Source organism: Lithobates pipiens, unplaced genomic scaffold (genome assembly GCF_037356315.1).
Source record: "Lithobates pipiens isolate NorthernLeopardFrog02 unplaced genomic scaffold, aLitPip1_a1.2 Scaffold_16, whole genome shotgun sequence".
Lineage (NCBI taxonomy): Eukaryota > Metazoa > Chordata > Amphibia > Anura > Ranidae > Lithobates > Lithobates pipiens.
In genome coordinates this window covers 616,733,013-616,758,472 of record NW_027507748.1, presented here as the reverse complement: position 1 = coordinate 616,758,472, position 25,460 = coordinate 616,733,013, and the positions used below count along the sequence as shown (strand labels likewise).

Genomic DNA, 25,460 nt, shown 5'->3' with positions numbered 1-25,460 from the left:
AAAAACTGTAAAAAAAAAAAACACAAAAAAATATAAAATATAAAAACCAAAAATAGTTGTCGTTTTATTGTTCTCTCTCTCTATTCTCTCTCTATTGTTGCTCTTTTTTACTATATTCTATTCTGCAATGTTTTATTATGTGTTATCATGCTTACTTTTCAGGTATGTAATTTTTTATACTTTACTGTTTACTGTGTTTTATTGTTAACCATTTTTTTGTTTTCAGGTGCGCCATTCAGCTGGATTTATTTATCTTGACAGCAACAGCGTTTGTTCCCATGATACATAAAGCCGTGACTCCAGTGCTGTATGAGGTGATTTCACCACCACAGTTAAAAAAAAAAAAGAGCATATATGCCAAAGCATGGGGGCAGCAGAGGTGGAGGAGCAATTTTGCTCCTAATGCCGCGTACATACGGTTGAAATTCCGATGGAAGGCTTGCCCATGGAAAAGTCCGACCATATTTACGCAGCATAACTTTTTTGCGGGAGGATGCCCCCATGCTTCGGCATATATATTTTAGCACAGGTTGCGTTAAAAAATGTTTTATTTTTGACTGTTTTTTTTTTTTGTTATTTGCTTTGCAGGTATGGTATCGTAAGGTCTTATACTGTAATGTTACTTTGTTTTAATGTTAACCATAATTTGCTTGGCAGGTATGCCATTCAGTTGCAGCGTGGATTTATTTATCTTGACAGCAACAGCATTTGCTCCCACGATACATAAAGCCGTGACTCCAACGCTGTGGGAGGTGATTTCACCACCACAGTTAAAAAAAAAGCATATATGCCGAAGCTTGGGGGCAGCAGGGGTGGAGGAGCCATTTGCTCCTAATGACATGCACATACGGTCGAAATTCCAACGGAGGCTTGCCCGTGGAAAAGTTTGACCTTGTGTGCGTGGCATAACTTTTGCGGGAGGATGCCCCCATGCTTTGGCATATATAAATGGTGCATGTATGCCCATCATTAGACATGGGTGGATGAAGGGAGGAATTATAATAATGGGCATACCCACCAATTAATCTCTTTTTTTCATTCAGCCAACAGGCTGCATGAAAAAAAAGATTACAAGATATGTCCAACAAGGACCAGCAACGTACTGGCATGTTGCTGGATTTTGAATGATTATACCAGAATGATGCCTGCGGGTTTAGGTATCATCTTGGTATCATTCTTTTCAGCCAGGGATCAGCTTTCATGTAAAAGCAATCCTAGAGGCTAATTAGCCTCTAGACTGCTTTTACAATCAGTGGGAAGGAATGCCCCCCCTCCCAGATATAAACAGCACCATTGGGAAATTGGGAAAGCATTTTATCACACCGAACGGTGGGATCAGATGCTTTGAGGGCAGAGGAAAGATCTAGGGTCTAATAGACCCCATTTAAAAAAAAAAAAAAAGTACCTGTCACTACCTATTGCTATCATAGGAGATATTTATATTCCCTAAGATAACAATAAAAATGATTAAAAAAAATAAAAAATGTAAGGAACTGTTAAAAAAAAAAAAAAAAAAAGCACAACTGTCCCCCCCTTTAACAGTAGACCTTCTCTGTAAATCTAATATGGTAACCTGTAAAGGCTTTTAAAAATGTATATAGTTTGTCGCCACTGCGTGTTTGTACACAATTTAAAAGCATGTCGTGTTTCATATCCATGTACTCGGCCTAAGATCATCTTTTTTATTTAATCAAAAATTTGGGCAATATAGTGTGTTTTAGTGCATTAAAATTTAAAAAAGTGTATTTTTTTCCCAAAAAAATGCGTTTGAATAATCGCTGCACAAATACTCTGTGGGAAAAAAAATGCAACACCCACCATTTTAATCTGTAGGGCCTTATAATGTTTGGGGGTTCAACGTAATTATGTTAATATGTTTTCATGTAAACAAAAAGTGTCAGAAAGGGCTTTGATTTCAAGTGGTTAGAAGAGTGGGTGATGTGTGACATAAGGTTCTAAATGTTGTGCATAAAATGCCAGGACAGTTAAACCCCCCCCCCCCAAATGACCCCATTTTGGAAAGTAGACACCCAAGCTATTTGTTGAGAGGCATGTTGAGTCCATGGAATATTTTAGATTTTGACACAAGTTGCGGGAAAAATATTTTTTTTTTTTGCACAAAGTTGTCACTAAATGATATATAGCTCAAACATGCGATGGACATATGTGAAATTACACCCCAAAATACATTCCGTTGCTTCTCCTGAGTATGGGGATACCACATGTGTAAGACTTTTTGAGAGCCTAGCTGCATACGGGACCCCGAAAACCAAGCACCGCCTTCAGGCTTTCTAAGGGTGTTTTTTATTTCACTCCTCACTGCCAATCACAGTTTCGGAGGCCATGGAATGCCCAGATGGCACAAACCCCCCCCCCCCCCCGCAATGACCCCATTTTGGAAAGTAGACACCGAGCTATTTGCTGAGAGGTATGGTGAGTATTTTGCAGATCTCGCTTTTTGTCACAAAGTTTTGAAAATTGAAAAAATAAAAACATTTTTTTTCTTTACTTTCTTCATTTTCAAAAACAAATGAGAGCTGTAAAATACTCACCATGACTCTCAGCAAATAGCTTGGGGTGTCTACTTTCCAAAATGGGGTCATTTGGGGGAGTTTTGTGCTATCTTGGCATTTTATGGCCTTCGAAACTATGATAGGTAGTGAGGAGAAATTTTGCGCCCTTAGAAATCCTGAAGGTGGTGATTGGATTTCGGGGCCCCGTAGGTGGCTAGGCTTCCAAAAAGTCCCACACATGTGGTATCCCCATACTCAGGAGAAGCAGCAAAATGTATTTTGGGGTGCAATTCCATATATAACCATGGCATGTGTGAGCAATATTTCATTTAGTGACAACTTTTTTGTCATTATTCAATCACTTGGGGCAAAAAAAATATTCAATGGGCTCAACATGCCCCTCAGCAAATAGCTTGGGGTGTCTACTTTCCAAAATGGGGTCATTTGGGGGGGGGAGTTGTGCCATCTTGGCATTTTATGGCCTTCAAAACTGTGATAGGTAGTGAGGAGTGAAATCAAAAGACTACTTACTAAAGACATGTGGCTGAATACATTTTGGCCTAAATGTATGACTAAAATTTAGTTTATTTGATTTTTCTTATAACAAAAAGTAGAAAATATCTTTTTTTTTTTTTTTTAAATTTTCAGACTTTTTCCGTTTATATCGCAAAAAAAAAAAAAATTGCAGAGGCAATAAAATGGCATCAAAAGAAAGCTCTATTTGTGGGAAGAAAAGGATGCAAATTTTGTTTGGGTACAACATTGCATGACCTCGCAATTACCAGTTAAAGCAGCGCAGTGAGAAATTGTAAAAAGACCTCTGGTCCTTAGGCTGACAATTGGTCCGGGGCTTAAGTGGTTAAGGGCTCATTTACACTTGCAGATGACAGGTCCTTTTCCGGTTACTGAACAGAGTGGGGACAAACTCAGTCCTGTTCTCCTCTATGAAGAGATTGGATGAAAACTGACCACTTGTCTGTTTTCATCAGATCATATCTGATCCACCAGACTGATGTAAAATAGGAACTCCATCTGTTTGGATTTTGCGGACAGGATCGGATCAGATAACGGTGGATTCCAGCAGACATGTGTCCACTGATATCCACCACTCCATAGGGTTGAATGGAGGGTCTGATCAGGTCTCCCGGAAAAATTGACAGGAGGACCCGATCGGACAGCCCATGTGAAAGGGGCCTTACTGATATTGTTTACTTTGATGTTTTGACTTGTAGTGCCGGATCACACAGGGTCCACCTGTCAGGCGACTTATCAGCCTGACAAGTCATGCTCCATTCAGTACAATGGAACCATTCTAATAAGAGCAACGCAAGTGGCTCCAGCTTAGAAAAAGGTCATTGTACTACTTTGGGGAGACTTTGGAGCAGCTTGCATTGACTTCTCTTAAAGAAGTCATTGAAGAAGCTTAAAGAAGAAGAAGCTTAAAGAAGCTCTGATGTCGCGCTGTGTGGGACAGCTTCAGAGTCGGACCCTGTGTGAACCAGCATTTAACGTGATAGCGCACCTGTTTTATTAGTGAATATTTTTGTTCAGGTTTTTATCCTCTCTCAGTGCCTGTGAAAATGGTTATGTAATTTACCAAAACTTTTCCACTTCAGGTTAAACACAATCTACAAAACAATGTGTACAATTTATATTGTATATTAAATAGTACTATTTAATATTTTCATAATATCATTTTTTGCGTATAATATTATATTTTAAAATAAGCTAATAATGTCTTGGAAAATTGTACCACAATTTTTTTTTGTGTAAAAATAAACATATTATACTTACCTGCTCTGTGCAGTTAGTTTTGCACAGAGTAGCCTGGATCCTCCTCTTCTCGGGTCCCTCGTCGGCATGCTCATGGCCCCTCCCTCCTGTTTAATGCCCCCACAGCAAAGCAGCTTGCTATTGGGGTACCCGAGCCGCTGCTCTGTGTGTCCATTCAGACACAGAGCCACAGCCTCACCCCACTCCGCGCCCTCTCTCTCCTCATTGACTCACTGACTTTGGCACTTCGCTGCTTACTAAGCCAATGAGGAGGAGAGTCCCAGACAGCTGAGTCTCTCGTGAAATATCGCTGGATCGAGATGGGGCTCAGGAAAGTATTAGGCTGTTTATCTGAATGCATAGAATGTATTCAGATAAACAGCCTTCTGTCTTCGCAACCATTTTCTATTCACAAATTGTATTTTATATTTAGGTAGATGTTGAGTAAAGTATAAATATTTTTAAGTTTTGGATAGGGGGGGGAGGGAGTAGAAAACCTGTCCGTTTTTATTGCTGCACGTTCCACCTTTAGGGAGATTCACGTTCTCTATTTGTCCTGTTTACACCTGTTTAAGGGAAAGTAAAAGAAAATCCAAAGTTTTGGGTTGACATTGAAAAACACTAATAGATAATAGACTAATAGAGGAGATATTCCAATGGGGACACTAGTTCTAGTGACACTCTGGGATTCCCTCACTTTGGAGGGATTTTCTCTCACTTCCTGTTTTGGCTATGGGACAGAAAGTGAAGGGAAACAGATGGCAAAAAAAGGAAAAAAAAACCTAGAGGGGTTATAATCCTCCTTTACTCTATACAACTAGTTTTCCTTTACACTGAGGTGTAGTGGGTTCTTATTTTCAAAATTTCGCCTACATATAAACAGGTTGCATATCCATGCAGAGCAGAGCTACACAAAAAGTCAGGACCGAACTGCTTCCTTTCAGATTCCTCTAGGATCCATATTGACATATTACACACTTGCTTCCCAAGTGAAATTTTAACTGCTATGTATGGTCAGTGGAGAGACACTTGTTTGTAACCTTCAGCCCTGCTATTATTACAATGACACAGATGCAATGACACATATAGGAGTTTCCTACTCAAAACTGAGGCCACATCCTAAAGTTCAAACCTAGATAACGTTTTGAGTATAGCCTTTGGGATCATATAATTCAGCGTGGGTAAGCTTTGAACTGTATCCACCCTCCTCCTGCCCCAATATTACCAGTTTTTTTGTGGGGGACAAAGCCTACAACTCCAGAAGGGGCTTGTTGTCTGCATTTTTGGGACATACAAGAAACTAACATCCATAATTGTGGACAGACCAAACCTTTAACAGTTTTTCTTGATGTTATAAAAAATTTATATAAACATGTTTTTATTTGTCAATAGATTGCAAGATCAGATACACCAATTGTAAAAAAAAATATTGATATGATAGACTGATAGGATGACCCCAGATTGCATGGTTATTGATAATATTGGAAGAATTGACCATTAAAATTTTTTGTTTAAATTGTCCAAAAACTGTTAAATCTGAGGACATGGGAACCTGTCCTTAAAAAACAAGCTCTTAATCTATATAAATCAATATTTACATTTTGCAGTGTAGGCTATACATTAGTACAGGTATTACAAATGTTCTACAGAAGACAGTACACAATCCAAGAAATTCGGGAAAACTATTACTACATTCTGTTATATTTTAGATATACCATAAATATCCATAACCATCAATAATCCTATGCAAAATGAATGTAATAACTATGTGGGAGAGAAAACCAGTGGGACCTCATGAATTACTGATCCAGCAGTGTACATGACCTTTCTACTGCAGTTTCAATGCAGTATCCACAGACCTCCAGTCATTAAGTAAAAAATCATTATTCTCTATTGGATTACACTTCTCAATAAGTGCCATTGACTGTTGGCTTCCTGCACAAGCTTAGATCATTATGGTGAGTTATCCTTTAATAAACCGAGAGCTGGTCAAGCAAATTAAATGCTTAGATTTTGATGCTTTAAGAAGAATGATATCTGCTTTTGTTGGATACTGAACCTCAGGTATCCCGAAGGATCTCATCAATAGAAAGAAACAGTAATGGGTTTGTATGCATCAGCTTGTGCACTCTTCATGACCAGATCAATCTGGTCATTTGTAGGGTGAGACAAATGTCTTTGAACCCTGTAATTTTTTTTAACAAGAAGCTGCAAAGCTGATGTTCAAATTCACCCCTGTCACCTTCCTATAGGGAAAAATGTAGTTTGATTGATCTGTGGATTACATCTAGAAAGATAAACATACTTGAAGGAGTAAAAAAAAAAATCCAACAGCAAGCAGCTTATATTCAATGTCTTTATTACTGCCGTAATACTGCCTCATATTGGGTTTTATTACAAAACTATCTAGACTATTCAGCAATCAAATCTGAACTACAGCATTACAGAATTGAAAACTAGAATGGTCTTGTACACAAACAGAAGTGCCATCATTAGGGGAGTGTTCCACTAATTGTGTGATTTTAGATATAGTATAATTAATTGTTTTTATTTTTGATCAAGTGCATCCATGATGGATATTTGCATTGTATAAAAATATTGAGGAAGGAAAAGTGCAGTGTAAGAAGGCACAGCCAGTGTCATGTTTAGGAGATTTCTTATAAAGACCATGCATATTATCAGTATAGCTGTGGGTATGTAGCATCCTCTAGTGTGCTACTAGTATCAGAGTAGGTAAAATATATTATGACTCACGCCTAAACCCTGTGAGTCTGTGAATCTGGGTCAGGGGTATTAGAGTTCAGGGCAGCATGACTGATACAGACGGCTCACTGGTGCCTCCCCCTGGTTCTAGAGAGTTGGAGAACATTCTAGAGACCAGAGTGTGGAGGCTAGTCCTGCATATTTAGGGGGAGCTTATCCAATCCCCAGGTGATAGGCCTGGCAGGGGTCTAAGTGAGCCCGTAGATATTGATGAGTCATGCTGGCAAGGAAGTCAGGTGGAAAATGGAGATGTTGTTGTGAGGAGGCTGTCAGTTGCCCTTAAAGCAAACCCTGCTCTGCCTTGGGCCGGGGCTCAGGTGCTGGCCTGGGAAGATCCTGCCAACAGGAGAAGCTTGGAGGGATTCTTTCCTGAGAGGAAGCGGGAGCAAGGAGCTTCCCACTCCCCAGAAAGCTGTAACAGGGATGTTCCTTGGCGTTTTGATGATCCGGCCAGCAAACCTCTTCCTCTCCTCTCTTCTCCTGCACAGGTAGGCTGCATTGATGGACACAGGTAGGCTGCATTGATGGACACAGGTAGGCAGTGTTGATGGACACAGGTAAGCTGCATTAATGGGCACATGTGAGGCTGCATTGTTGGGCACAGGTAGGCTGCATTGATGGGCACAGGTAGGCTGCATTATTTGGCACAGGTAGGCTGCATTAATGGGCACAAGTGAGGCTGCTTTGTTGGGCACAAGTAGGCTACATTGATGGGCACAGGTAGGCTGCATTGCTGGGCACAGGTAGGCTGCATTGCTGGGCAAAGGTAGGCTGCATTGATGGACACAGGTAGGCTGCATTGATGGACTCAGGTGAAGCTGCACTGTTGGGCACAGGTGAAGCTGCACTGTTGGGCACAGGTGAAGCTGCACTGTTGGGCACAGGTGAAACAGAATTGATGGATACAGGTAGGCTGTACTGTTGGGCACAGGTGAGGCTGCACTGATGGGCACTGATAAAGTTGTTGTTAATATTTATTTTTATAACTTAATTCTGCATAAAACATTTAAGCGCCATTTCATGAGATAATTTATGAGGGGGCGTGTTTAGGGGTGGAATTAGGGGCAGGGTAGCGTAGGGGTTGGGTGGGGCAACTGGTGGCGAGTAGCCCTTGAGGCCTGGCTAGTAGCCTAGAACTTGAAATTTTGAGCCCTGGCATATACAATTGCAACTCAAGTCATATCATAATTGAGTGTTATTAAAAATCACCTTTGCTTTTCAATCTGCAACTCTGTAATTTTCTGTAAATAGCAATTCAATATGGCTACCTGGAGGTATTCTGTACACAGAATGTAATTTCCCCCCAGAAATGTCGCCGCCTCCATCGGCGAGACTGAAACCTTGCCAGCCCCGTCACCTGGTAAGGATTTAAAGGGGAACCCCTACGCCGAAATAACGGCGTGGGGTCCCCCCAAAGTCCATACCAGAACCTTATCCGAGCACGCAGCCCGGCCGGTCAGAAAAGTTGGTGGGGACAAGCGAGCGCCCCCCCAAAGCACCTTGCCCCCATGTTGATGAGGACAAGGGCCTCTTCCCGACAACCCTGGCCGCGGCCCCCCGCCCCCAAAGCACCTTGTCCCCATGTTGATGAGGACAAGGATCTCTTCCCGACAAACCTGGCCGTTGGTTGTTGGGGTCTGCGGGCGGGGGGCTTATCAGAATCCGGGAGCCCCCTTTAATAAGGGGCCCCCAGATTCTGGCCCCCCCACCCTATGTGAATGGGTATGGGGTATGATTTACCCCTACCCATTCACCTGGGGGGAAAAAAAAAGTGGTAATAAAAAAACACAACACAGGTTTTTAAAATACTTTATTAGACAGCTCCGGGGGTCTTCTTCCGTCTTCGGGGGTCTTCTCGCCAGACTCCTCCTCCCCCAGTCTTGTCGCTGTCGCCACCGCCTTCTGCTTCTTCTTCTTTTTTCTTCCTGCTTCTTCTTCCTTCTTCTTCTCTTCTTCCGATGTTGACACAATGCTTTCTCTGGCCATAATGGCAGGGACGCTTTGTGCGGCGACTTATATAGGGATAAGGGACGGGGCCCCCGGGTGATGTCACATGGTGACTCCTCCCCTTATGATATCACAGTCCCGTCGTGCCAACATCGGAAGAAGAGAAGAAGAAGAAAGAAGAAGCAGGAAGAAGAAAGAAGAAGCAGAAGGCGGCGGCGACAGCGACAAGACCAGGCCAACGCTAGTAAAAGAGCTGGAAGAAGAAAGCGGAGGCCTGGCAAGAAGAACCGAAGAGCGGGACAAGACCCCCGAAGTCGGAAGAAGACCCCTGGACGGCGGCGGCAACAAAGGAGAAAGCTGGGCTCCTCCGCTAGTAAAAGCGCTAGTAAAAGAGCAGAAGATAGCAGAGGAGTCCGGCGAGAAGACCCCCGAAGATGGAAGAAGACCCCCGGAGCTGTCTAATAAAGTATTTTAAAAACCTCTGTTGTGTTTTTTTATTAACAATTTTTTCCCCCCAGGTGAATGAGTAGGGGTACATCGTGTGCAAAAAAAAAAATCAGAAAATGGGCAAATACTTTTTCACACAACTGTATGTACCTACCCTCTGGTATGCTCTCCAACAATCCAGGTGATATTTAACCTCTTGGCACTGGTCGCACGCATATATGTGGCCTATTGGTGGGTGAGCCTTAAAGCAGAGTGGCTGCATATACAGTATGTGGCCCTGTTAAAACAACTTATTGTGCTCCCTATATGGTAGCCAGGGAGAATTGGTAAGCTCCTGATGCATACCTGTGATCGTAACCTTTCTGATCATGTGACCACTGTGACAGCCAATCACAGTGGTCACATAACCCGAATGTCTTCCTCTGCCTCCTGGCTTTTAATACTCTTAAAGGCGTGAAGGGGTTAAGGTTTATTTAACTATTTTAACTTATCTTTCTGGGACATTTTATTATCTAAAAGTATTATTTTGACAACATTGAGAAATTTGTGCAACTATCATGTGACATACAAAAATCTAAAGTACTGTCTTAAAGTGGTTGTTAACCCACTTATATAAAAACATCACCTCTGCACTGTAATATACTATCAAATGTCTCTGTGCCTGCGTTAGGTAAAAAAATATGCTTATCTGTATCTATAACTGCATGGTTCTCTGGCGCACAGCTGCCTCTCCGCGTTCCAGTGGGAGGGGCCAAGCGCTCCCACTGATGTCAGCGGAGATAGTGAGAGCCATGTCAGCTAAGTGCCGGGAGCCACGCTGGTATAGATACAGATAAACATATTTTTTTTACCTAACACTGGCACAGGGACATTTATTGGTATATTAGAGCGCAGATGGGATTTTTTTAAAGAAACATGAGAGCATGGGGGGGCGGGCGCTGACACACAGAGAGAAGGGGGAAGGAGGACAGAGGAGACACAGACACAGAAGAGTAGGCTGCGGATGAGGGAGGCACGCAAACAGACCACAATGCTCAGCATCCATGATTATCATGGTCTGTTTGCAGAGGGGAGGGTATAGACAGACAGGATCAGCCAGGCATTATAGGTGTTACAGGGTGTCAAATTACACAGCACAAGTACTGTGCTGTGTAACATGCTTTAAAGGAACAGAATCTGTGCTTTTTTTTGGGGGTTAACAAATGCTTTAAAGTCAAACTCCACACATATAGAAATGAATGCAGCTTTGCATTTATTAATACAACATTAAATTAATATTTATTTTCCAAATGCAAGTAGTGTAAGTACTGGAGTCTAAATTTATATAACTCTTGCAGTTCTCTGTACAGCAGAGCTCAGACTGGGAGAGGTAGACACAACAAAAGGAGTCAATCATTGTATCGCAGTTATCATGTGCCAAAATGGAGCATTCTAATAGAAGCAGAGAGCACAATAACAGAGAGATGAGCTTACTAGTGTGTTGCTTCTCCTTTTACTGTCCAGTCACAGAGTAGGAGTGAGGCAGAGACCTGTAGTGTATCATAACTGAAGCTGAGAAAAATCAGATCACCTGCCCTGCCAGAAAGGGCTGTGCTGTGTGGCAGAGCTGTGTAAATCTCAGAACTGTTTGACAGAACAGGGGTGTGCTCCCCAATGCACTTAAGTCAGTGGTATTAAACCTAAAACATAACCTTTATTAGAATTGCTCAATAAAATATGTATTTGACTGTGTATATTTACCCACTTTAAGGGAGGTGTAGAGCCAAAATAGCAGCACATTCACGCTATATCTTTGCTTATATTTTATAGAGAATATTCCTTATTCTACTACCACCCCATCGATCTTAACAATATGAGAGGAGGTAGTGGTGTTTGCAAATTAAAGAAAATTCCTTGGGGACCCCCAGGTCACCAGAACTAGTGTCCCCATTGCAAGATTTCCCCTCTATTACTTTTCTGGGGACAACCCAAAATTTGGGATTTTCTTTTACTTTCACTTTCAATAATAATGGTAAACAGGACAAATAGAGAGGGGGCAATCTCCTTAACAGGGCCACAGACAGCAATAAAAACTGACAAGTGCTCTAATCCCTACCCACTCTATCCAAAAGTAAAAAAAAAGTTTTGCCTTTAGTTATATTTTAATTTTAATGGTCATCTGCTTTCAGCATATATGATCATTTGGGAGGGTCTATTGTGATCTTTTTAGTGATCTTTCTAAATAGAAAACCTGACTCAGCCATCTGTGATACAAAGATACATTCTTTTCATTTACTGAATCCCTTGACTTCATTTTACACCATAAAGTTCCCCCTTCCTTCAGGTACAGGGCCTAGTGATGGGGACTAGTTGTGCCCCATTCTATGCAAATTTGTACCTGGGGGAATGGTAAAGTACAATTATGGAGTCAGAGGAGTTCTCCATGTATATCGGCCATATGATCTTGTGGCACAGATACATAGATGATGTGTTCAGAGTATTGGAGTGGATAAACTACAGGAATTTACATTTAAATGAAACATAAGTGAGCTTAACCTTAGTTTTGCGATGTCCTGTAGCCAGGGATCCCTACCATTACTTGATGTAACTATCTCCAAAAACAATGATAGCTGCTTAACAAGTAATCTATATCACAAACCTATGGCCGGCAATACTATATTGCATGTTAGAAGTTTCCATCCCAAGCCTCTAATTTCCTCCATTCCATTCAGCCAATATTTAAGGCTATTACAAAATTGCTCTGATGAACATAGCTTCAAAATTGAAGGCGGATTGAGAAAAAGATTGCTATCAAGAGGGTATTCCCCCACATGCCTCAAAAAAGCATTCAAACATGCTCACAAAAAAAAAACACAAACCGAGAGGAAGGAAAATACAGTACAAAAGAATATGAAACCAACAATCCAATTCAGAATATAACTACTACTTGTTAACCAACATACACAGATTAGAAAAATTATAAGCAAATACTGGCATTTGTTGGCTTGTGACCCACTTACAGCATAAGTACATTGGTCCCCAAGGTACCTGCGTTTATCTATAGACGTGTAAGGTCCATCGGGGACAATTTAGTTCACAGTGAATTCACAAAGGTGCACAAAGAAATGATCTTTGAAAATACCCAGGTATTTTTACCTTTGGAGGCTGCAAATATCGCCAGTATATGAATATAGCTAAATCTACAGTGTTATCGAATGGTGAAAAAAGTACCTATAAGCACTACGCCAACTGTAAAACTTATGGGGTAATATATCTGTTGACCTGTACTTGTAATAGTTTCTATGTCAGTAAGACCAAACAAGAATGTTTGAGAAGAGCATATAGTTATACATATCTGTTAAGCTTGAAAACATGTAACATCGAGGTACCTCTCGGATGGCATTTTTGCACATATACAATTTTTGATATGAGATAGAATCCATCCAAACTTCTGTGGGGGGAGACTGGAAAAATTGGCTAATCCAGTCTAAAGCTAGATGGATTTTCAGAATGAATGCCACATTACCCCTTGGCCTTAATGATATTGTCTTTTATAGACTTTTTTGGAAAGTTTTCTTCAGGAGACCATTCAATTACTTCTTGGCTTTCTTGTATATGTTTTGCCTTTCTTTGGTTGGCTGGTTATTAATTACGTCTCTGTGTCTAGCCAGATCTATGTGTTATACACAAGACTCTGCTGTCTTTTTATTCCATTTATTCCATTAGTAGTTTCTTTGATATTCTCATTTTCAAAATATATTACTTTAATTATATTCTTTTTATTTTTTGTTAGTAACAATTTGATCACTGTCCCTATTGCTCTCAGGTGGCCCCAGTAGCAGAAAGTTGGGGGCATTTACTCTGACGGACCAGCGGGATGGCATTGACACTGCTTTTAAAGTGATTTTAACTTGTGGCTGTATGTGTCTTTTCATTGCACACTTAGGTCAGTATTGATTTCCATACATCATATTGTCTATTTCTCTATATGTCATCTTAAATATTTATTGTTTGTACTTTTTAAATTATAGTTATTCTTTGTAACTACAGTATATATGGCACTCCTGATGAAGAAGGTCACTGCGAAACGAGTTGGGTGCTTTACCATCTGATCATTTATGTGATCTCAATATTACTGCACTGGCATTTTGATATCCTGTTAGCTATATGTGAAACATGTTATACTTAGCCACGTTTGTTTATAATGTTTGTACCAATAAAATTGTAACCTTTTATGATATATGTTTTCTTATTTTTACATGTAGCCCATAATAGTCCTCATTTTGGTATAGAGGGTATTCTTTTGTTTCTCCCATGTTTCAGGGATGGTGGCTTATGATGATGATTAGCACCATACTGTACCATTTCCTCTGTGATACAAATGGGAGAAAAACTCAGGAATGTATAAAATGAAATCAGTGAAATCTAGTGTTTTCTTTATGGAAAATGTTGCATCAGTATTTAGTGTAATAAGAATACAATCTATAAATATGAGGCATTGTTTACTCCCTGCAGTAGCACCATGCATTGTTAAAGTGTCTGAAAGAATTACAGCATGTCATATATGGTAATACATGTCTGCATGATGGTCAGTAAATACACACAGGTCTGTCCTCCCAGAAGCTTCATTTGTATTTCTGTCTTGTATTCTCTGATTCCATAACACTTGAGCTGTCTTCTTCAATTTCCCTCCCACTCCACATATAAATTACTTGCTGGTGTTTTCCTCTAGCATGCAACAGACTCAGCACACATCTTTCCCTCTGGTTTTATCTGATATATTACACTTCAACTAACTCATAATGTCCTTCTAAAAAAATCTCATTATACAATATAGGCTTGTATTATTATTAGATTTTTGCAATAATTCTCTTTATATAGTATATGGTCAGCATATTCTGCAAAGATATAATGTATTTCCAGAATGTATAAAGGCCCAACATAGTAAGGTACAGGGCACATAGAGTTGTGGGCTTGCATTATCATTATTATTTCTGTCATTATTATTATTATTATTATCATTATTATATTTTTGTATAACACCTCTTTATACAGTATATCTTAATCAGATATTTTAAAGCCTTATTTGGCTTTTATTTAGTATGTAGGGTCAACATGAAACCTAGCAAATTACTGACTATATAATGCCAATTAAAAAAACATAAATATATAAAACATAAAAAGTGTCCCTACATCACTCCCACACACTACAGGGCCAATCTGGAGGAAGCCAATTAATCACTGACCCTATCCAAAATGCTAGCTGGTTGGCTGTCTTGGTCATTAATACATTGAGCCCCTGACCAGAAAAAGCATGCAACAAGTGAATTCAGAAATGCATACCTTTTAAGGATAAATCACTAAAAATAGTAGTGTTTCCAGCCCCCAAACCTGAAAACAAAAGTCCTGGTGGTTTTCCTTCTGTTGATTGCATTGAGAGTGTTGAAATATTTCTGCAGGATTTTTCTTTGTCTTTTCCTGTTAAATCTGCTGGTAAGGTTCATCTATGTCAACTGCCATGCATCTGATGACAGGGAAAGCCCCAAGGATACCCATAAAATCATACTGACAACATGCAGATTCCTTGTGGAATTGGTGGAATTTGAACCCAGAGATCCAAGGAGTGCTAACCATAATAGCCACCATGAAGCCCAAAATGAGGAGATTATAAAGAAATATACAAGGATTCAAATACTTGAACCTGCTTACAAGAGCTTAAAATCTAAATGAAGTGGAAGAAATGACACATGAAAAGTCCTCTTCAACTGTATTTGTGTGTACCTATTGATTATGTATTAGATAGTGGAGTTATATAAATGAATAATAATAATACATATACAATACAGTCATGTTTATATTAAAGCAGAACTAAACCCTTTCAATCAAAATTAGCTATCTCTTTTCCATACATCATGGGACACAGAGTTAGGCTAATATTAATTACCTACTGGGTTATATGCCATCTCTAGGTGAATGGACACTGGTAGACAAAGTCTTAGACAGGAAGTGATCCCCTATATAACACCTCCCATACAGCAAGTACATCAGTTTTTTTTACCAGTGTCTGCAAAGTGGATAGGCCGGTTTGTTTGAGCTTTCTGAGCAGCAGGTCTCTAGTCCCACAAATGGTTATTAAATGAACCATGGATTGACCGATCAGATCCATTTGACACAGGCTATATATGCTTAGATAAATGGTACCCGAGCCTTGCTAAGAAGACACAAGATCCTGCAAGGTTTTGCCTGTAATGTGACCTCTGGTCGCTGGACCTTGTGAAGTGGAATCCTGGACACCACAGCGCTTAGGCACTCCTGCAGGGTGCTGTACAGGTGCAGGGGAGTGAACCCTAAACATGAAAAATGGGTACCCAGTCCTTGAAGGTACTCAAGCGACAGGAACCTGCCGTGATTGGGCTCTTAGTTTCTAAGCTGCCCTACGCCTGGACGAATATTTGATACTTCAAATTCCCATTGCACATGTTCCTGGATAAGCTTTCAAAATGTGGGTGCTGCAGCAACAACCAGTTGGATACTGGTTCATGTCACAAACCATGCTTGATGAAGGGGTCCTGCGTAACTCCGTAACGTTACACTCTCCTTGTGTTGTGATCATACAATAGATTATCTGTTTGGACGCTACATTGTGTTGATCCATGGTGTGCTGGAAAATATCTACTTTAGATGGATATATGAAACCCCCTTTTTTACTTATTGTGGGGTGTCCCCGTGATTGTAACAATCAGTCAAGCTAGCCAGAGGCTGGACACCTGTGTGCAGTGAACATACGGGGGAGTTTTAATATTACACCCAGCTACTCCCTTTTTGTAGCTTGTAAATGTCTTCAAAAAATAGGAGCGGGACTAACACTAAAGGGAAGGGCACAGCACACTTATGTCATCAGTAGCTCCTGATGAACCTAGTCATATCCCTAGTGTTGTATCCCCTGAAAGACCAGAGGCTTCCAGGCAATCTGAACCGCTGCACCTATCTAGTATGGTGCCTACAGTCAACGCTGTAGAACCAGTCACCCAACTAGATTCTGTGAAGAAATGAAAAAAGATACAAGCTTTACAAGTTTTGCTGTACATTACAACTGCATCATTTTGTATCTGTAGCAAGCAAGATACTGTGGCATCACCTATATCTGCCAATCAAAGTTTTCTTAAAAATGTTTTGCCTACATTAGACGTGCCAGGGTTTATCTACCGACAAATGTATTTTTTCAATTGGGATGTAGTTTAAAAGGTAATGAAACAATTGACATGAATAATGGTAAAGACGTTTGGTTTTCTTACCTTACTAAAGAAATACTGTGTTGTCACTGCAAATACGACAAATGCACAGCTGGCTTTTTTAAACTCTTCTTGTATAAACAAAAGTTCTTTAGTCTTCTCCTCACATTTCTCCTTCAGTCTGTGTGCACAGTGGCGATCTGGATCTCTGGTGGTTGTCTCCGATTTGGCAGGATAACCATTCTTTACAATGCTTGGCTTCAGCTTGGGGTGTCCTGAAAGGGATGAAAACAATTTTTAGCTTTAGCATTGTTACATGTCATATATTTTTGTTCCACAACAATTAGCAGACTTTTCTGATCACGCAAAATAAAATAAAAAACTGATAAATTGAAAGAAGAACCCAAGAATGACTTAAACTCTATAATATATTCCCAAAGAGAACATTCACCTGCTTCTAGGATGAAGCATGTGGAGAGGATTTTGAAGCATGATGGAAATTTATGTACATAACAATTTTCAGAGAAAGTACCATAGAAAAACAATTATGCACATTTATGTGTTCTAGCATGAGAAACATACAGTACTTTTAAATAACATCTACAGTGCGTTGTATTCAACCACTTGGTGGTATGAAAAGTATTCATACCACTTGCCGTTTTCCACATTTTGTCATGTTACAACTAAAAATGTAAATGTATTTTATTGGGATTTTATATGATAGACCAACACAAAGTGGTATATAATTGTGAAGTAGAAGGAAAATGATAAATGGTTTTCAACATTTTTTACAAATAAATATGTGAGAAGTGTGGTGTGCATTTAGCCACCCCTGAGTCAATACTTTGTAGAACCCCCTTTAACTGCAATTATAGCTGCAAGTTTTTTTGGTATGTCTCTACCAGCTTTGCACATCTAGAAAATTACATTTTTGCCCATTCTTCTTTGCAAAATAGCTGAAGCTCTGTCAGATTGGATGGAGAGCGTCTGTGAACAGCAGTTTTCAAGTCTTGCCACATATTCTCAATTGGATTTAGGTCTGGACTTTGACGGGGGCATTCTAACACATTAATATGCTTTGATCTAAACCATTCCATTGTAGCTCTGGCTGTATGTTTAGGGTTGTTGTCCTGCTGGAAGGTGAACCTCCGCCTTCTAAGATTGCCCTGTATTTGGCTCCGTCCATCTTCCCACCAACTCTGACCAGCTTCCCTGTCCTTGCTGAAAAAAAAAAATCCCCACAACATGATGCTGCCACCACCATGTTTCACAGTGGGGATGGTGCTTTCAGGGTGATGTGCAGTGTTAGTTTTCTGCCACACATAGGGTTTCGCTTTTAGGCCAAAGAGTTACATTTTGGTCTCATCCAACCAGAGCACCTTCTTCCACATGTTTGCTCTGTCCTGCACATGGCTTCTCGGAAACTGCAAACGGGACTTCTTATGGCTTTCTTTTTGCCACTTTTCATAAAGACCAGATTAATAGAGTGCATGACTCATAGTTGTCCTGTGGACAGATTCTCCCACCTGAGCTGTGGATCTCCGTAGCTCCTTCAGAGTTACCATAGGCCTCTTGGCTGCTAATCTGATTAAAGCTCTCCTTGCCCGGTCTGTCAGTTTCGGTGGATGGCCATGTCTTGGTAGGTTTGCAGTTGTGCCATACTCTCTCCATTTTTTGATGATGGATTGAACAGTGCTCTGTGAGATGTTCAAAGCTTGGGATATTTTTTTATAACCTAACCCTGCTATAAACTTCTCCACAACTTTATCCCTAACCTGTCTGGTGTGCTCCTTGGCCTCCATGATGCTGTTTTTTCACTAAGGTTCTCTAACAAACTGCTGAGAGCTTCACAGAACAGCTGTATTTACACTGATATTAAATTACACACAGGTGGACGCTATTTAATAATTAGGTGACTTCTGAAGGCAATTGGTTCCACTTTTTTAAATTAGGGGTATTAGAGTAAAGTGGGCTGGATACAAATGTACGCCACACTTTTCACATATTTATTTGTAAAAAATGTTGAAAAACATTTATAATTTTCCTTCCACCTCACAATTATGTGCCACTTTGTGTTGGTCTATCACATAAAAACCCAATAAAATACATTTACATTTTTGGTTGTAACATGACAAAATGTGGAAAATTTAGCATGAATACTTTTTTCAAGGCACTGTACACATTTACCACTTCAGTTCTGGGAGGTATTACAGTACCCCTTTCATGAGCAGGCCATTTTTTTGCTATTTAGCACTGCGCTACATTAACTGGTAATTGTGTGGTCATGCAAAACAAACACAATTTATATACATTTTTTTCACACAAATAGAGCTTACTTTTGGTGGTATTTGATCACCATTGGGTTTTTATTTTTTGCTATATAAACAAAAAAATTCCAAAAATTTAAAATATATATATATATTTTACTTTCTGCTATAAAACATATCCAATAAAAAAAATCGAATTTCTTCTGAAATTTTGGTCAAAATGTATTTTTCTAAATGTCTTTGGTAAAAAAAGTCCCAATAAAGCCCCATAAACACTATCAGTTTTTCTGCTGAGTTTTTCCTTCAGATTTAACAAAACCATATAATGGTGGTAAGTAGCAACTTTTAGCTTGACTGTGATAGTGCGACAGGCAATCTGGAACTAACTGATGCTGGGGGGGGGGGGGGAACTGACTGACTGAAACTGACATCACCAGTGACACTAATACCCAGCCTAAAAGAAAATCCCTTCTGTTCCTGTTCTGGGGCCAACCCAATATTTGGGATCTCACTTTTGGTGATAACAGTAAACAGGACAAGTAGAGAGGATGATCTCCCTAACAGGGGCACAGACAGCAATTAAATAAATAAAAAACAAAAAACTGACAGGTGTTTTAAACCCCCTCCACTTTGTCCAAAACAAAAAAGTTTTGCCTTTTGTTATAACTAATTAAGATCTACTGCATTTGGTCCATAAGCTTTGGTTTACACATATGCGTTTGGTGCAGCCAGCATTTGCATGGGTACAGCAGCACATTTCCTTAAATGGCCTGCTGTGCCTGTGGGAAATGCAGAAAAAATGTCCCCACACTTTATAAAAACCACAGCCGTAGGGAAATCGCATGGTGCTTTTGCTTTAAACTCACTGTGTTTAGATGCGTAGGTGGTGCCATTCAGAATGAAGAGTAGCACATTTTTGCTGTGGGTGGTTGCAGGTGCAGGAACAGGTGTGATTCCTGCACACGCAAGTGTGAACATAGCCTAAGAGATTAAAGAAAATCTGTATTAGCATTATTTCTAATAATGCAGGTGCAAATAGTAGAAGCCTCCAATTGCCTGCATATAGCAGTGAACAACTGCTCAGATTTTCTCTTTGGCCCAGCTTTTATATCTCTGATCATCAGTATCTAGTTATCAGTTATGACAAAGTTTCTGCTGAATCACTAATCCCATAACTAAAATGTAGAAATTGAATTTTTTACCCAAAAGAGTAATAAAGGTGCGAAAATTAAGTGGATAAACATTGTCAGTGTGACAATTAAGGATATTTTCCCTCACTTCTTGTTTATGGACAGAAAGTGGAGTTAAACCTCCCCAACAGGGACACAGACAAAAATAATATCTCACTGTGCCAGATATAACAAAACAATTATATCTGACCTGTGTCCCTGTTTGGGAGCTTTCCTTGTATTTTTGTTCTATCTGACACCCATAAAATAGACAGGAACTGAAGAGTGATCTTTATTTTGGGATCACAGACTGCAATCACATTTGAAAAAGGCTCTAACACTACCAATGCTCTATTTAAAGCTTAAAAAAGTATGTGTGAAATTGCATAACTAAAGGGAAAGGGGGAAGAGAGGATGGAGCAGGGGATTTTTCAACGGTGCAACTTATAAGAGAGTAATACCAAGATATATTAAAAATTCATGTAGTTTTATTCAAATATGTTAAAAATAAATAAGAAAACATTAATATACAGTACAAAAATGTACAGAAGACAATGAGTACATAACTATTAGATTATGGGGATCCCAGAAGTAAATGTTGATGAAGTGATCGCACTTCTTCCCAACATGTTTCGCAATGAGCTTCTTCAGGGGAATGTGCAACTAACAATAAATATTAAAAAAATAATATTTGAAAAAACAACATACTATAAGATACATGTCATAATATATTGGAGAAACATAATTTTTTGCAAAAACACAAATAATCCCAGTGTGCGTGGTCTAACACAGCGGCGCTTACCCTAATCAACAACTACACCGCAACCCCGGAACCGGCAAAAGATGGAAAGAAATTGTTTGAGCACAACAAGCCAAATCAGAGGCCCCCGGTCCAATGGAGGACACAGATGGGGGTAAGTCAGCGCTGAAAAAATAAATAAGATAAATAAAGAAAAAAAATGAGTAAGCTAGCACTTGAACGTTTTTGTATATACAATAAAATGAAATTTACTATGTAATGATCATTATAATAACCTCAATCATATGAGGAAATTGGAGCTTGAGCCTCCATATCAATAGAGTATAAGATATCAGTTATATTAATTAGTGAATAATGACAGGATTTAGTAGTATATGAGCCAACATTAGACTAGTATTATCGAACAATACCTAAATTGAATGGTAGCTATAAATTAAGACTAATGCCGCGTACACACGAGCGGACTGTATGGCGTACTTAGTCTGTCGAAACACATTTTAGCGGACAATCCGCTCGTGTGTGGGCTTCAGCAGACTTTTTCAGCGTGCAGCCTGGCGTACTAAGTATTTCGGTTTTTTTTAAATTCTGTCCGTCGTACTTTGGTTTCAGCGGACAGTACGGTCGCCAGTATGCTAGTTCGACAGACTAAGAATGGCGCATGCCCAGAAAGGATTTACACGGCGGAAGGGTGCTTTGCTGTGTCTTGGACTTCCTATTTCTAGTCCCGTCGTACGTGCTGTACACGTCATCGCGCAAGCTTTCGACGGACTGTTTGTGCATCTGTGTGTGGTCAAGTCCGTTCAGTGGAAAGTACGACGGACTGTCCGTCGGATTGTTTGACGAACTAAGTATGCCATACAGTCCGCTCGTGTGTACGCGGCATAAGAAGTAAAAATTAAATAAATAAATACTTATACCTTCAAGAGTAGATGAGGACTAGAATATATTAAAATGTATCAATATAGATTCACGAATGTGAAAAGTCACAACAAGTTGACCAAATGGATACACCGCTTGACAAGCTAGTGAGTGCGGGACTTTGCTGCCCCTGAATGACTGCTTTACCTAGGGACAGATAGGATAAGTGTGAATAATAGTGTCCAGAGAAAATAGTAAAGTGTATCAAATAAGTGAATACGAATATAAATTACCGGAGAGTAAGGATCCGACGTTACAGCAGTATACGTGTCATGCCTCTGGCTGATTCATCCCTGAACTGCGCTGCTTATAACTCCCCCATCCATCGAGCCGGCGTCTTACGTCACCGGCTCGATGCGGACACAATGGGGAGGGTAATGCGCATGTGCGGAGCTTATGGCGCCGACGTGTGAACTGCAGTTCCCATAATTCCGCAGTGCTGGCAGATATTGTAACCAGCTAGGTGGTTGCCAGCGATGTCCTCACAAGACATACGGACACCCAGGGTGCCCCGTGGGTAGACTATCCTCGGGGCGCCCGTTTTTGGGTGGGTTTATGACTGTGATTCACTTTTGGGATAGGAGCTGATTTGCTCACCGATCTGCCTGCATCTGTGTCAGCTCCCCCTTCGGGGTGGAGATTCGACACAGCCCTTTTCCCGTCGCCAGCAATCGCTGGCAACCACCTAGCTGGTTACAATATCCGCCAGCACTGCGGAATTATGGGAACTGCAGTTCACACGTCGGCACCATAAGCTCCGCACATGCGCATTACCCTCCCCATTGTGTCCGCATCGAGCCGGTGACGTAAGACGCCGGCTCGATGGATGGGGGAATTATAAGCAGCGCAGTTCAGGGATGAATCAGCCAGAGGCATGACACGTATACTGCTGTAACGTCGGATCCTTACTCTCCGGTAATTTATATTCGTATTTACTTATTTGATACACTTTACTATTTTCTCTGGACACTATTATTCACACTTATCCTATCTGTCCCTAGGTAAAGCAGTCATTCAGGGGCAGCAAAGTCCCGCACTCACTAGCTTGTCAAGCGGTGTATCCATTTGGTCAACTTGTTGTGACTTTTCACATTCGTGAATCTATATTGATACATTTTAATATATTCTAGTCCTCATCTACTCTTGAAGGTATAAGTATTTATTTATTTAATTTTTACTTCTTAGTCTTAATTTATAGCTACCATTCAATTTAGGTATTGTTCGATAATACTAGTCTAATGTTGGCTCATATACTACTAAATCCTGTCATTATTCACTAATTAATATAACTGATATCTTATACTCTATTGATATGGAGGCTCAAGCTCCAACGTCCTCATATGATTGAGGTTATTATAATGATCATTACATAGTAAATTTCATTTTATTGTATATACAAAAACGTTCAAGTGCTAGCTTACTCATTTTTTTTCTTTATTTGTCTTATTTATTTTTTCAGCGCTGACTTACCCCCATCTGTGTCCTCCATTGGACCCTGGGGGCCTCTGATTTGGCTTGTTGTGCTCAAACAATTTCTTTTCATCTTTTGACGGTTCCGGGGTTGCGGTGTAGTTGTTGATTAGGGTAAGCGCCGCTGTGTTAGACCATGCACACTGGGATTATTTGTGTTTTTGCAAAAAATTATGTTTCTCCAATATATTATGACATGTATCTTATAGTATGTTGTTTTTTCAAATATTATTTTTTTTATATTTATTGTTAGTTGCACATTCCCCTGAAGAAGCTCATTGCGAAACATGTTGGGAAGAAGTGCGATCACTTCATCAACATTTACTTCTGGGATCCCCATAATCTAATAGTTATGTACTCATTGTCTTCTGTACATTTTTGTACTGTATATTAATGTTTTCTTATTTATTTTTAACATATTTGAATAAAACTACATGAATTTTTAATATATCTTGGTATTACTCTCTTATAAGTTGCACCGTTGAAAAATCCCCTGCTCCATCCTCTCTTCCCCCTTTCCCTTTAGTTATGCAATTTCAGATATATTGGGGGATGAGGTGCCTATTTCATTAAGGTGTCACTGGGAAGTTCGGACCAAATAGTTTCTAAAGTATGTGTGAAGTTGAGCTTTACTTTTGGGAATAAATTTGCTGCACTATTGGCAATGAGGTGATGAGAATGAGCATGAGCAAATTTCTTACTAAACTTCATTCTTGTTTAAAGGTCTAGCTGTGTGCCTTTGCCCCTGGAAGTTTGTGCTGTGCACATAGAGGGTGCTGAAATCAAAGCAAAGAGCCAGTAGTATTGCTCTGCAATCACATCAATTCAAAGACCTAACAACCTGTCACTTACACAATAGCTACAACAGACACAATATCCGAAGAACGACCATCCACCCATTCCCACCTAGGGTGCTAGGTGTTATCCTGGACTCTGAACTCTCCTTTCGGCCCCACATCCTCAACCCCCGTAACCTCTCCAAACTACATCCCTTCCTAACCAATGAAACCACAAAGCTCATCCACCTTACAAACCGCTCAGTGTCTGCTACAACTCTCTGCCAATCCCTCCATTGGCTGCCACTCACCCAACGAATTACATTCAAAATACTAATAATAAGTTACCAACTATCCACAACTCTGCCCCCAGCTACATCACTAGCTTAGTCTTAACATGCCAACCCAATTGTAACCGTCCTCTTCGTTCCTCCCAAGACCTCCTGCTCTCTGGCTCCTCCATCGCTTCCTCTCATATTTGCTTCCAGGATTTCTCCCAAGCCTCTCCCATCCTCTGGAATACCCTACCCCAATCTGTCAGACTATCTCCAAATCTACTTTTAGGCGATCCCTGAAAACTTTTCTTATGGGAGAAGCCTACCCTGCCTCCACCTAACAACTGTTCTTTTATTTTCTTCATCAGCTTATCCCCCACAGTTATTACCCTTTGTATCACTTGAATCCCCCCCCCCCAGATTGTAAGCTCTAACGAGCAGGGCCCTCTGATTCCTTCTGTATTGAATTATATTGTAATTGTACTGTCTGCCCTACTGTTGTAAAGCGATGCCCAAACTGTCAGCCCTATATAAATCCTGTATAATAATAATTTAAAAAAAGAACAATGATAATGTATGGTGTTATTTACAGAGATGCAGCATATAAGGTGTAAAATATATTGCAAGGACAGTATCTCACCAACAGCAGGAGAAATTGATGTGCAGTATTATAAATACAATGGGGACACTTATAAATCTAGGGCATGATAAATGCAGGATAGTCTGCTCTGTGCACGTTCCTTTTGTACAGTGTATTTATCTTAAGTGTGTGTATATATAACCCATAGATAGGTCAAAATTGTGAGGTACTAAAACTTTATTTATTTTTACTTGGCAATTGCTTCCTAAAACAATTCTATCTCCATGGCTACAGTTTCAGATTCAACTGTCCTTTTTTTTTATTTATTGGGATATGCAGACATGTCATGTTAAAATTTTAGAAGTTAGAACCTACTTTGAGGACACAACTTAAACTTAAAACAAAAGCAACTGTAATCTAAGTATCAATACAGATGTAAGACACAATTAGAGACTACAAAGCTTTTCTGGAAAAATCTGGATTTGCAAGGACTGGCATTTAAATAGGACGCCCAAGATTACATAATATTTCCTTAAAGGAGAAGTACAACCAAAGCTCGTTTTCAGCAGATAGTGGGCTGAAGCATGCTGT

General features: G+C 40.0%; 1 protein-coding gene across 1 annotated transcript in view; it reads right to left on the bottom strand.

Moving 5' to 3' along the window:
- The window catches only part of MTUS2 (microtubule associated scaffold protein 2), a 1,194,608-nt gene that overhangs the window by 186,327 nt on the left and 982,821 nt on the right, over positions 1–25,460 (bottom strand). Inside the window, exon 9 of the mRNA XM_077484081.1 lies at positions 16,718–16,929. Within this exon, the coding sequence (XP_077340207.1) occupies positions 16,718–16,929 (212 nt within the window). The remainder of the gene's footprint in view (positions 1–16,717; positions 16,930–25,460) is intronic.